This window comes from Phascolarctos cinereus, unplaced genomic scaffold, assembly GCF_003287225.1.
Source record: "Phascolarctos cinereus isolate Bilbo 61053 unplaced genomic scaffold, phaCin_HiC Scaffold_4;HRSCAF=312, whole genome shotgun sequence".
Lineage (NCBI taxonomy): Eukaryota > Metazoa > Chordata > Mammalia > Diprotodontia > Phascolarctidae > Phascolarctos > Phascolarctos cinereus.
Window position 1 is genome coordinate 713,965,588 of NW_027555847.1, and position 13,995 is coordinate 713,979,582.

The 13,995-nt window shown below is 42.5% G+C and overlaps 1 protein-coding gene across 1 annotated transcript in view; it reads left to right on the top strand.

The window, feature by feature from the left end:
- SEZ6L (seizure related 6 homolog like) overlaps nucleotides 1–13,995 on the top strand; it is a 252,151-nt gene that overhangs the window by 164,423 nt on the left and 73,733 nt on the right. Inside the window, exons 6-9 of the mRNA XM_020996645.2 lie at nucleotides 328–493; nucleotides 5,844–6,010; nucleotides 7,604–7,798; nucleotides 13,480–13,618. Coding sequence (XP_020852304.1) covers nucleotides 328–493; nucleotides 5,844–6,010; nucleotides 7,604–7,798; nucleotides 13,480–13,618 — 667 coding nt within the window. The remainder of the gene's footprint in view (nucleotides 1–327; nucleotides 494–5,843; nucleotides 6,011–7,603; nucleotides 7,799–13,479; nucleotides 13,619–13,995) is intronic.

Genomic DNA, 13,995 nt, shown 5'->3' on the forward strand with positions numbered 1-13,995 from the left:
CCATCCTATGACTGTGTGAAGCCACTTCTTTTGATGTCCAACTAGACTCTTTCCCTCAGTTTTCTCATCCCCAGGGGATTGTCTTGTTGGCGTTCCTGGCTCACGATGGGCCAGCCATGCTAAAAAAAATTGAGGTTAGGCTACAGATCACTTGTTTTCCTTTTGCCCTTTCCCCCCATGCCCCTAAAAAAAAAGCATTAAAAATATAGATGCTCAGGTTCCCGGTCCTTATCCAAAATGAGAACATTGTGGGGTAAGAGGAAGAAACATCCCTAACTTTCTCTCTCTGCCTCTCCTCATTGCCTATTCCATATTCTTTGGGCCCAGCTCCCTGTGGAGGGATTGTCCACAACGCCACGATTGGCAGAGTTCTCTCACCCAGCTACCCTGGGAACACCAATGGGAGTCACGTCTGTGTGTGGACCATCGAGGCACCAGAAGGCCAGAAACTACATCTCCACTTTGAGAGGCTCTCATTGAGTGAGAAGGACAGGTAAGACCCTCAGGGAAACTATCCAGTTCCTGTACTAATCCCTCTGGCTAGACCTCAGAGCTTCAGCCAGTCATTCCACAGGACATGGAATGTCAGAGCTGGGAGGGGCCTTAGAACAGGGAACATCAGAGCTGAGAGGAAACAGAACAGAGAATGTCAAGGCTGGGAGGCAGCTTAGAACAGGGACTGTCAAGGCTGGGAGGGGTCTTAGAACCGGGAATGTCAGAGCTGGGAGGGGCTCTAGCACATAGGATATAGAATTTCCAAGCTAGAACAGAACTTGGAGATCATTTGAATGTTGCATTCTTAACCTTTACTGTGTCATGAACTCCTTTTTCAGTGTCTGGACCCCTTCTCAGAATCATGTTTTTAAACACACAAAATAAAATACATAGAGTTACAAATGAAACCAAAGGTTACTCAAAATAAAGATACAGTTTTTCCCATCAAGTTCATGAACCCTCTTAAATTTATCTGTGGACCCCAGGCCAAGAACCCTTGATCTAGACCTACCTCTTCTTTTTCAGATGGGGAAACTGAGGCTAAGATTGCCCAAATTACTTGAAACATGCCACAGAGTGAATTAAAGGCAGGGCCCAGGACTAGAAGACAGGTTTCCTGACTCCTCATTTAATGTTCTCTCCACTGCCACACACAGCACCCCAAGAAATGCCCAGAAAATACAGTGCCACATTCCAGTGTGGTTACCAATGTTTGTGTTTCGGTAACATTAGAAAGTCAGTCTGGCAACAGACAATAAACCTCGTTTATGAGACATAGTAAAAATCAAAGGATAAAATGCCTGTTTATGACTTCATAAAAGAGACTTATCTAGTTGGTGGATTGTTTTTTTTTTCCTTTTGCATAATGTCTTAAAAATACAGAGCCTGGCCAAGACACAGCCTTCAAACAGTTTTTAATAATAGTAAAAAATACTCAATTTTGATGAGCACATTTCTTTTCATTTTAAATTAACATTTTATTGATGCCTTTTGTTTTTATGTCAGTCATTTCCAGATGTGTCACTCCATCCACCCACCCAAACAATAATTCTTCCCCTTGTAACAAAGAAAAAAAGTTATGGGAAACCACTAATATAGAGACCACAGCTGATGGCATATGCAACATAATGCACCTGTACTCCCCCGCCTCTCCAAGGAATGGAGAAAGGTGGCCCATTCTTTGTAGCACATTTTTCTTATTTTTATTGATAACTTTGGTTATATATCCCCTTCACTTCATCATATGTCACTCCCTTCCCCAGTGAGCCATCCCATGTTAAAAAAAAAAGATGAAAATGTAAAGATAAAAGGAGGGATTTGGCACTGTGCTTCAGTGTGTATGCAAAATATTCCATATTTCCATATTCCCCAACCTCTGCAAAGAAAGGAGGGAAGTGTGTGTTCTTAACTCTTCTCCGAGACCAATCTTCAAGCTATTTTTTCTTTGCCATAGTCCTATAGTGGCATTTTTGCCCCCTTTTCAGAGTACGGAAACAGGCCAAGAGGGATCATGTGGTTTATGTGAGGTCACACAGTGAGGTAGTAACAGAACTGGGAATAAAACCCAGGCTTCCTGACTCCTCATCTAGTACCCTTTCAACGAGAGGAGCAGCAGCAGACCTGTTTCCAGGTGAAACAATACAAGATTCAATTTAATTCAATTTCACAAGCGTTTATCACGTGCTTTGTTTGTCAGACACTGTGCTGGGCACCTGGGAGCCAAGACCAGAGAAGAAGAGTCCCTGTCCTCAATGAACTTATGTTCCTGTAGGGATATAATCAGAGACTGTACGATGTCTCAGAGCTTGGTGTTGCACTATGTCTGAATTCCTTGATGTTTGAATCCTCCAAAGATCCTTCATTTTCATAGAAAATAAAAGCATAGAGAGGGTTAGGCAAGCCACCCTGTGCTGGGCAGGGCTTCTGCCTTCAGGATTCAGATACTTCTCCCACCATCAAGAAATGAGGGTTACTTGTGAGCCCTGGGAGGGAGAGGGTTGGCACAGCCAATGTGCAGGTGGACTTTCTCTGTCTTTCTACTGCTCCATAAAACCACAGATTTGGTTCTGGAAGGGAATTTAGAAGTCATCAAGTCAAATTCCTTCATTTCACAGGTGAGGAAGCTGGGGCTCAGAGAGGTTATATGATTTGCCCAGGGTCCAACAGCTAGTGTCTGAGGCAGGATTGGAACCCAGCTCTTCCTGACTCCAAGCCCAACACTCTGTCTACTACACCACACTTCATTTTGTTCCTCCATTCTCTGAGACTCCAGTATAGCACCTGGATGCTTCCCATCACTGTGCCCAGATCAAGGAAGCACAAAGGGATTCTCTTTGGATATCAGCCAGAGTTTATAGAACCAAGCTTCAGGCCCCTAGAGGGCAGAGGAAGAAGAGCAATGCACACAAGGAGAGGAATGGAGGGCCAACCTAGAACAACCAGGTAGCATCAAGGTGCCATAGTGGATTGAGCATTAGATTTGGAGTCAGAAAGACCTGAGTTCAAATCCTGTCCAAGACACTGTGTGCCCCTGAGCAAATCATTTAACCTCCCTCAGCCTCAGTTTCCTCATCTGTCAAATGAGGGGGTAGGACTCAATGATCTCTAAGGTCTCTTCCAGCTCTAAATCTATGAACCTATGAAAACATTTTTTAAAAGAAAAGAAAGAAATGCTGGGTTTGGAGTCAGTAAAGACCTGGGTTCAAATCCCATCTGTGGCACTAATTGTAGCTATGAGCAAGTCACTTAAACTCTCTGAGCTTCTGATGTTTTTACATCACCTCTATTTCCCCCTGTGACCTTCCCTCTTTGGCCTCCCAAAGATCTTTCCCTTACAATAAAGAATTTTTTCAAAAGAAAAACAAAAGGAATAAGAAAAATATTCCACAAAATAAATCAGTACATTGACAAAAATGACACCATATGCAATGTTCTGCACCCTTCTCTCCTTCTCCCTACCACCTTCGCAAATGAGTGGGGGAAGCCCTTCTTTGAGGCCCAGTTTATTCCTTATCATTTTGTAACACTCATTTGCACTTGTTTTATGATGGCTGCTCTTTCCATTTGCATCAATACAGTCTTGCATCAATTGTTTTCTTGGCTCTACTTACTTCACTTTGCATCAGTTAACATATCTTCCCATGTTTTTCTGTATTCATCACATTCATCATTTCTCCTAGCACAATACTATTCTATTGCATTCATGTACCACAATTTGTTTAGCCATTCCCCAGTTGATGGGTGTCTACATTGTTTCTAATTCTTTTCTACCATCACCACCCCCAAAAAGGCTACTGTAAATATTTTGGTGTATATGGAGACTTTCTTTTTATTGATGACTTCCTTGGGCATAAGCCTAGTTGTAGAATCCCTGAATCAAGGGGTATAAATTTTAATCACTTCATTTGCATAGTTCCAAATTGTTTTCCAAAATGGTTGTACTAATTCACCACCCCCTCAGCAATTCACTAGCATACCTATCTTCCTACAGCCCCTCCAACACGGACTACGCCATCTTCTGTCATCTTTGCCAATTTGTTGGATGTGAGGGAAAGGTCAGGGCTGTTTGGACTTTAGTTTTTCTTATTATTGGCAATTTGGAGAATTCTTTCATATGGTGGTTAATTTTTTATTTTTTTCTTTTGAAAGCTTTATATCTTTTGACCACTTATCTATTAAGAGATAACTTTTGCTTAGATAGATGATTGGGTAGACAGTTATATAGACAGATAGAAGTAGATAGATAGAAGGATGATTGAGGGGGTACAGAGATACACACATATATACATACACACATATACATATATTTGCATATATGTGTGTTTATTTATGTGTATATATACATATATGTTAGTTAGCTATATATCTTAGATACTAACCCTTTGAGAAATTTGAGGCAAAGATTTTTCCCCCATTTAACCTTTTCCCTATTTGTGCAGAAGACTTTCCAAGTTGGTGTTATGCCAAAAGCCAATACCGTAACAAAGGAAATTGTGGTCATTTCACAGATCTTCCTGGTCCCCGCTGTTTTGGCTTCATCCTCAGCTCCCCTTTCTCCTCTCCTCTTGAATCCCTTTACCGTTGATTATTCCAAGCTGTATTGAATTTATCCCGTGCATTCCCCCCAGGGTCTTTAAACTAAATGGCTTCGAAAGCTTTCTCTCCATCCAAGGCCATAATTCTTCCCATTCATCCCAGGACTCTTTTTTAACCACTCTTTTGCTTTTAGTATTTCCCACAGGCTTGCTGCATTTCACTGCGTGGTTTGAAAATCATCCCCAGAGTCCTGACATTTTAGGGATTTTGGAACTCACTGCCAGACTCTGGGCACTTGGTGTAAAATTGAAAGACTCCTGAAGTCTCAGTGACTTTAATGTGCCCTGTAAAAAAGAACACTAAATGTAGAAGTAAAAACTAGCTGTAGACACAAAAGCATGTGTTCTCCCTTAGCAGCCTTGCCCAGAACGTTAACCTAGGGGATTAGGACACTCAGACCAGCCCGTGGGACCCAGAGAGAGGGGAAGGGAAGCAGAGGACTTTAATTGTTCATTCCTTCCCCAGTGACTCAGGGAGACATCACCTGGGAGGAAAAGAGGTAGTTTACAGGAAGGCAAGGGAAAACAAAAAATTAATGTCCATATTGACCAGAAAAATCAAAGTGTCTAGAGGTGGACGGGACCTCAGAGACCATCTGTGTTTTAACAGTGACCTCATTTTACAGATGAAAAAACTGAGGCCCAAAGTCGTCCAAGGACACATGGGCATTAAAGGATAAGGGGTAGATAGGATCACAGACCTAGAGCTGCAAGGAAACTCTGAGGCCATCTAGTCTGGCCCCCTTCATTTTACAGATAAGGAAACTGAGGCACAAGGTGGGATAAGTTACTTGCCCAAGGTCACACAAGTAGTAATTATTAAAGGTGGGATTTAAAACCAAATCCTCTGACATCATATCATAACACCCCTCACATGAGAGGATATTATTATCTGATAGAACATCAAATAATTTTTTTAATGATTCAGTTCCAAAAACTTAAATACAAAAGCAGTTGGTTTGACACAAAGGGAAACATTCTAGCTCTGGCATTAGAGGACTGGATTCAAATTCTGTATCTTCTCTGTGACCTTGGGTAAGTCACTCTCTCTTCCTGGCCTCAGTTTCCTTCTCTGAAAAATGAAGCAGTTGGGCACCTGATGTGCCTTCTAGCTCTCAAGGTATGATATTATGATCCTATTTGGTGGTGTCTGAGGAGAGACATTCATTCCCACTCATTGGGCTGTGAGCAAAATGAAGGGAGAATTCTTTTTCTCTTTCCCTTTTTCCTTACTTTCTCTCCCTGGAACACTAGGATGGTTGTCTATAGTGGCAGGACCAACAAGTCGACTGTCCTCTACGATTCCTTCCAAACGGAGAATGTTCCCTTCGAAGGTCTGCTGAGTGAAGGCTCTGCCATCCGGATCTACTTCATGGCTGAAGAGGCCAGGGCCACCACAGTCTTCAACATTCGATTTGAAGGTGACCTCCCCAGCTCCCTGGGGAGGGGACCAGGGGATAGAGCATGGCTGTCCACAGGGCTGTCAGGCCCTAGATATCAGAATGGGACATTTGAGGAAGAGCAGATGAGAGCAGGGATAGGGCACTCAGGAGGAATTTATCCCTGCAGATTTCAGTACTTTGTGGAACCAGTGGCTAAATTGAGATTTCCTCTTTCAAATGAGGAGCAAGCCTTTCAAATGAATCACTGGCTCTCATCTTTGGTCAGATTTCATCAACCTTCTCCAAACAGGTCCATCACATTCTCCAGGTGACTCTGTCACTGGACACAGTTTCTAGCCTAAGCCTTCTAGTCAGAAAAAGAAAATGCCCCATTCTTCTCTGGGAGTCAATTCAATTTAAACTAATGCAATTCAGTAATGATAATGATAATAACCACAATGATAACAATAGCTAACACTTCCATAGATCTTTAAGGTTTGCGAAGCACTTTGCACATGTTAACTCACTTGATCCTCACAATAATCCTGGGAGGTAGACACTACTATTATCCATATTTTACAGGTGGGGAAACTGAAGCCTAAAGAAAATCAAATGGCTTACCCAAGGTCATGCAGGTAGTTACTGGCAAACCCAATATTTGTACTCAGGTTCTCTGACTCCAACACCAGTACCCATTTTATTACATTACCTTGATCTCTTTGATTCTACTTGGGGGTACAATTTCTCTGGACAGAGAGCAGAGATCACAGCCCCGAAAGGACAGAAGGAAGTACAAGAAGATTTGATGGAGGCAAAAAGGGAGAGAGACATCTGGAAGACATAAGTGCTCCCAGGGAAATCTCGTCCTTATGGGATATATCAGTCCAGGTTAAAGATGAGGCTCAGTGATAATGCAGTCCAGAGGAAAAAGGAACAGATTGGAGTCACAGGACTTGAGTTCATATCTAGCCTCTTATGTTTGCTACTGGGAACTCTGAAGCCTGTCAATCACCTTCCCTGAGTCTCAAGGAATCTATAGAATAAGGAGGTTGAATCAAAGCCCCTTCCTGATCTAGATCTCAGATCTGCCAGCTTTGCCCAGCATCATACAGATGTGAACCCTGTTCTTCCTGACTCCAACTCCAGAGTTCTAGCTCCAATGCCTCATGTTACAGATGGGGAAACTGAGACTTAGAACTGGGAAATCATCTGCCCAAGGTCACATGGCTAGTATCAGAAGTATCTGATACCATGGAGAAGTTCAATGTCATGGTATATTCCTAACCCAGAAACCTCAGGGGAAGTCTGAGGAAATGTCATGGATAGTATACTGGACATGGAGCCAGGAAGACTTGGGTTCAAATCCTGCCTCAGATACTTATTAACTGTGTGACCTTGGGCAAGTCACTTAGCCCTTGTCTGTCTCAGTTTCCACATCTGTAAAATGAAGTCTTGAAATTTGATGACTTCTAAGGTACCTTCAAGCTCTAAACCTATAATCTATGATTTTATAAAATCCTAGGAACTAGGACCAGGAAGGACGACTTCTCCTGATGGGCAGACATCCATAGCATGATTTGATTTATCAATCTGCCCTCTCCCCATTCCCTACGTCTCCTTCTCTCCTTCCAGCTTTTGAGAAAGGCCACTGCTATGAGCCCTATATCCAAAATGGCAACTTCACAACCTCAGACCCAACCTACAACATTGGAACCACGGTGGAATTCACCTGTGACCCTGGTCACTCTCTGGAGCAGGGACCTGCCATCATTGAGTGCATCAATGTCCGGGACCCTTACTGGAATGATACGGAGCCCTTGTGCAGAGGTGAGGTGACCCTCCCAGCTCTCAGGCCACACAACCTCCTGCTACCGCTGGCACCCCTAAGACCCTCCTCCCAGACCTTCCCAGAGACCCGAGACAGAAAGTCAATGAGGGTAAGGATCAGAAAGGTAGGGGGACCAAGCCAAAGCTGTGCAACTAGTTAATGATAGCAAAGATTCTAGAACCCACTTGAGTTCCATTTAATGAGCAATTAAGGGCATTCTGTGTGCCAGGCACTGATCTGTGTATCGAGATTACGAAGACAAAAGCAGAATAGTCCCTGCCCTCAAGGAACTGCCATACTTCTAAGAGTGAGATGCAGCCAACATATATGCAGATAGGTCAATGCTATATAATTTGGAGAAAGAGGAATCACTAGCAATTAGATGGATCTCAGAAGGCTTCCTGGAAGAGATGACACCTGAGCTAAGATTTAAAGGAAGCTAAGAATTCTCAAAGGCAGAGATGAGGAAAGAATGCTTTCCAGGTATAAAGGACAGACTGTGCTATTTCCCAGAGGAGGGAGATGGGATATTAAATTCTAGGAAGTAGTTCCATTTTGCTGGAACATAATGTCTGTGAGAGGGAATGGTGTGAAATAAGGCTGGAAAGGTTGGCTGAAGTTTACCTTGTGAAGGCCTTAAATTCCAGGTTAAGGAATTAGAACTTTTTTTATTCTATAAGTAATAGGTAGCCATTGAAGGTTTTTGAGCAAGGGTCTGTAGGACCCCTGGAAAACTGAGGAAAAATAATTTGGCAGTTGTGTGCAAGATGGATTGAAACAGGGAAAAACTGGAAGCAGGGAGAGGATTCAGGAAACTATTGCAATAACCTCAACCAGAAGAAATGGGAATTAAAAGTAGGGTGGTGGCCACACGAGTACAGAAAAGGGGTTGGTCGCAAAAACTGTTGTGGAGGAAGAATTGACTAGTTTTAGCAACTGAATGCATGAGATAAGAAAGGAAGTGGAACAAATTTAGAATGACTATGAGGCTGCAAACTTGGGTGAATGGAAGGATAGTGCTACCCTCCACAGAAAGAAGGAATTTTGCAAGATGGGCAGGTTTACAAGGAAGAACTCTATTTTGGACATGATAAACCTGAGATGCTGTTAAAAAAAATGCAGATGATCACTCAGTCAATAAGCATTTATTAGGCCCCTGCTATGTGCCAGGCACTGTGCTAAGTGCTAAGGATACAAAAAGAGATAAGGGCAGTAACTGCCCTCAAGAAGCTTACAATCTAGGGACAGCTAAGTGGCACAGTGCCTAGAGCTCTAGCCTTGGAGTCAGGAGGATCTGAGTTCAAATCTGGCCTCAGACACTTGACACTTAACTAGCTGTGGGACCCTGGGCAAGTCACTTAACCCCAATTGCCTCACCAAAAAAGAAAAAAAAAACAAGCTTACAATCTAACAGAGGAGAAAACAAGGAAATAAATACGTACAAACAGGCTATGTACAGGATAAACGGGGCCTAATTAAAAGGGGAAGGTACTAGAATTAAGAGGGTTGGAGAAGTCTTCTTGTGGAAGGTAAGATTTCAGCTAAGACTTGAAGGAAGCCAGGGAAACCCAAAAGCAGAGAAGAGGAGGGACAGCATTCCAGGCATCAGGCACAGCTAGAGAAAATACCCAAAGCTAAGAGCAGTGTCTTGTTCCTGGAATAGCCAGTAAGCCAATAGCACTAGATCAAAAAGGACGTGTGAGAAGTAAGGTTTAAGAAGACTGGAAAGGTGGGGGTGGGGTGACCTTATGAAGAGCTCTGAGCAGCAAACAGCATTTTGTATTTGATCCTGGAGGCACCCTTGGAGTAGAGGAGTGACATGGTCAGATCTTCAACATGAAGATAAAAATACTGGAATGCAGGACCAGAGCCGGATATATAGATTTGGGAATAATTAACATAAAGATGGTGGATGAATCCACAGTGAGAAACAGAGACACAGAGGTATAAAGAGGTAAGAGGAGAGGAAGAAGGAGGAGGAAGAGAAAGAAAAGGAGGAGGAGGACAAAGAGAGAGAGGAGAAGGAAAAGGAGGGGGAGAAAGAGGAAGAGAAGGAGGGGATAAGTGTATTGATTTACATTTTTTATCAATGACTTGGATAAAAGTATCACATGACATGCTCATCAAATTTGCAGATGTGACATTTTATGACTGAATCAGGACCTATAACAATCTGATATGTGTGTGTGTATTTATGTATATTATATATATATATATGTATATACATATATACACATATATACATATATACATATATATACAAATATATGTATATACATATATACATATATACATATATACATATATACATATATATGTATATACATATATACACATATATACACATATATGCATATATACATATATACATATATATACATATACACACACACACACACACATATATATATATATATATATATATATACATATATACATATATATATATCCTGTCTCAACAGGACAAATTACTGAGCTCATTCTAATAAGATGGGCATAATCCAATATGAATGGGGATAAATATAAAGTCTTACACTAGGGTAAAAAAATCAATTTCAGTACAAGGTGGGGGAGAGGCAAGGATAGAGAGCAGTTGTTCTGAGAAAGGTCTGAGGATCTTATTGGACCACAAGCTTAATATGAGTCAGCAATGTGAGGCTGTACTCAAAAAAGCTAATGTGATCTTCGGCTACATTAAGAAGGGCATAACTTCTAGGAATAAGAAAGTGGCAATCCCACTACATTCCACCCTAATCAGACCAGATTTGTAATACAATGTCCAGTTCTGGGCACCTGACTTTTTGAAGGGTATTAACAAACTGAAAAGCATTCATAGGAGAGCAATAAGGATAGTAAAAGGGCCTTGAGTTCACAATATATAAGGATAAGTTAAAGGAACTGGGAATGTTCAGCTCGAAAAAGAAAATTGTCAAAACAGGTATGCATAGCTCTCCTGGGGAGGAAGGATTAGAATTGTTCTGTTTGACAGAGGACAGAACCAAGGGCAATAGGTCAGATTTGAAAAGAGGAAATTTTAAATTTGAGATCAGGAAAATCGTCCTAACAATTAGAGCTGTTTCCAAGAGAAATAGGCTGCCTGAAGAAATGGCAAGCTCCTCTTCCCAGGAGGTAGGCATGGAGAGTCTGGGCAGCCATTTGTCTGGGATGTTCTGGAGGAGATTTCCTTTGGACATAGGTTGGACCACATGGTCCTTCCAACCCTCACATTCTGTGACTCAATGAAGAAAGGAGAGCCCAGACAAGGCCTTGGGAAACAAATCTCATTGCCTCTAATCCTAGTGTCTCTGTGTCCAACAGATTGTGTTTTTCTCCTGAGCTAGTCAGTACCCTGATTCAATTTCTCTTTCATCTTGCTGCTACCTTCCACTGGACTGAAGGTGGTCAGAAATTTGCCTAATTTCACTCTGAACTACCTAAAAAGTTTAAATAAAAAGAGTTATCTTTCCCTTTTGGCAGAATTAAATGGTCTACCAGGGCCCCTGGGTTTGGGGAGTTTCTTCTGACTCCTTTTCTGCTGAACAAAACAACAGGACAGCAAAGGATCCAGCAAGATATTATATGGCAAGAAGGAGTGGAAACAGAAAAGGAAGAGAAGGGAGATGAAAAATAAATGAAAGATTGGGAAAAGAATGGAGGAAGAAAGGGAAAGATTGAGGGAAGACATATTGAAGAAAGAAGAGAAGAAAGGGGGAGAGATTGGTGGAAGAAGAGAAAAATGAATAAAGAAGGGAGGAAGAGAGACAATTGAAGGGAGAAGGAAAGGGAGGAAAGAAGAAAGGAGGAGAGGGAAGGATTGAGGGAAGAAGTAAGGGAGAGAAGGATTGAGGAAAACAAGAGGAACAAAGAGAGGGAAGATATGAGAGAAGAAAGGAAGAGGGAAGAATTAAAGGAAGAAAGAGAGTGATTGAGGGAGGAAAGGGGGAAATCAGGACTTGCAGCAAGAAGGGAGAAACGTAAATGAAAGAGAGGGGGGAGGGGAAGAAGTTGACTCCCAGCCCTTGATTCATTCTGTCATGACCCCTCTGCATAATATAACAGCTTCATTAAATGCCAAAATATCCAAGAAGTCTCAGGGATCATCTAGTCCAACCCTTTCATTTTGTGGAGGAAGAAACTGGGGTCCAGTTGGAGGAAAAGACCTGTCCACATTCATACAATGACTTATTTCATTCCCCTTTTATGCTTTTCTGAAGCACTTTCATATCCTTTATCTCACTTGGGCCAACCAATATGCCCTGGGAGGTAGGCAAGGCAGTTATCATTGCCACCTCACCTACCACCACCATATTATAACTGGAGAAGCTGAGACTCAGAAAGGTCAGGTGACTTTTCCCACAGTCACACAGAAAATCAGTAGCAGAACTGAAACCAGCACTTAAGGTCCTTTCATTCTTTTCACTTGAGGATGTGGAATCTATGACATATGATAATATGACTACTTAGAGCAACCTACCCCTTAAATTCTGGTAGCCCCTTTCATGCCTTCCAAAGCTTTCACAGACTCCCTCTCATTCAATCCTCAGCATAGCACCAGTGAGGCTGAGAGGCTATTAACGCCCTGTAATAGGTCCTGTTAATACCAAAGGCTGAGTTTACAGAGCACACATCTATAAGGCATATCAAAGGCATTTCTGGTTCTCTGTCCTCATTGATCTCCGTGTTTAAAGTTGGCATGTCAGCCCCATACCAGGATAACTCACAGAATAATGAAACAGGTTTCTCCTCTCGGCAGCCATCCTCACCCGATTCAGTTTGGCGTGAAATCACAGCCATTGTCGCCCATGAAAGATTGATCCCCATATTAAATGCGTGAGTTTAACAGAGCAGAATTTATGGGTGCTCTGGCCTGGACCTCAGTCAGAACATTCACTAGGTAAACACAAAGTTAGCTCCAAAATCTGGCCAGCTCCAACTTGGAGTATGCACTGTGTTCAGTTCCGGAACTAAATTATATAGAGGAGTGAGAGAGAGGAAGGACTTAGTCCAGAGAAAGTGACCAGGATAACATGGGGACCAGAGACCATACAATACTAGCATCTGTTGGCAGAAATGGATATCACAGCAGCATAGATTTTGAGTTGTAAGGGATAAGAAAGTTCATCTCATCTATTCCCTTCATTTTATAGATAAGGAAACTGAAGCCCAGAGATGTTGGTTCAATGAATTTCCCAAGGTCACATAGGGAACAGAAGGAAACATAGTACAGTGGAAAGATAAGAGACCCTAAGTCTTAACTTCCTCAATTTCCTCACCCGAAAACGAAGAATAGACCAGGTAACCTCAACAGTCCCTTCTAGGACTCTCATTTATAAAGGGATGTGCTAAAGAAAAGTGTTTGGAGATATTCTTCTTGGCCCCACAAACCAAAGAAAGGATGAGCAGGCAGAAATTAGAGACAAATGAGCTGAATATAAAGAAATATTGCATGGCAATTAGAGCAACCCCAATTTAGGATGAGCTACCCTGGGAGGTGGTGAGTCCCCTTGTCACTGAAAATCTTCAAGCAGAGACTGGGTGCCTATTCACCCAGGATGCTATAGAGGGGGGGTTTCCTGCTCAGGGAGGGTCTAGAGGCAAGCCACAGCATCCATTCCATTCTCACAGGCTTCCCAGGCCAATGCATCAGCCTGTGTCCACCTAACTCTGTCTCCTCTTTCAGCCGTGTGCGGTGGGGAGCTGTCTGCAGTCACTGGAGTTGTGCTTTCCCCAAACTGGCCTGAGCCCTATGCTGAGGGAGAGGACTGCATCTGGAAGATTCACGTAGGAGAGGAAAAGAGGATTTTCCTGGATATTCAATTGTAAGTGTTTTCCTGCTGTTTGGGAAACTGACAATTTGCTCCTTCTTAGATGGTCGATTTCAACTGACAGTAATCATAGACCGTTGAGTAGGTCCATCTCAAACCTTCAATGCCATCTGAAAGAGCCTTCTCAGTACAGCTGCAGGGCCCCATAGATTGACAGCTGTTCTGCTTCTAGTGGAAATAAATGTCAATGGCCAAGGATGGAAGGCAGAGATGCCCAAGTGTCGGATAGGCAACATGGCACACAAGAAAAAGAACTGGATTTGGAGCTAGTGGACCTGTGTACTATCTGGGCAAGGTTTTTGACCTCTATGCACCTCAGTTTCCCCAGCTATAAAATGAGAACATTTTGGGGCAGCTAGGTGGTGCAGTGG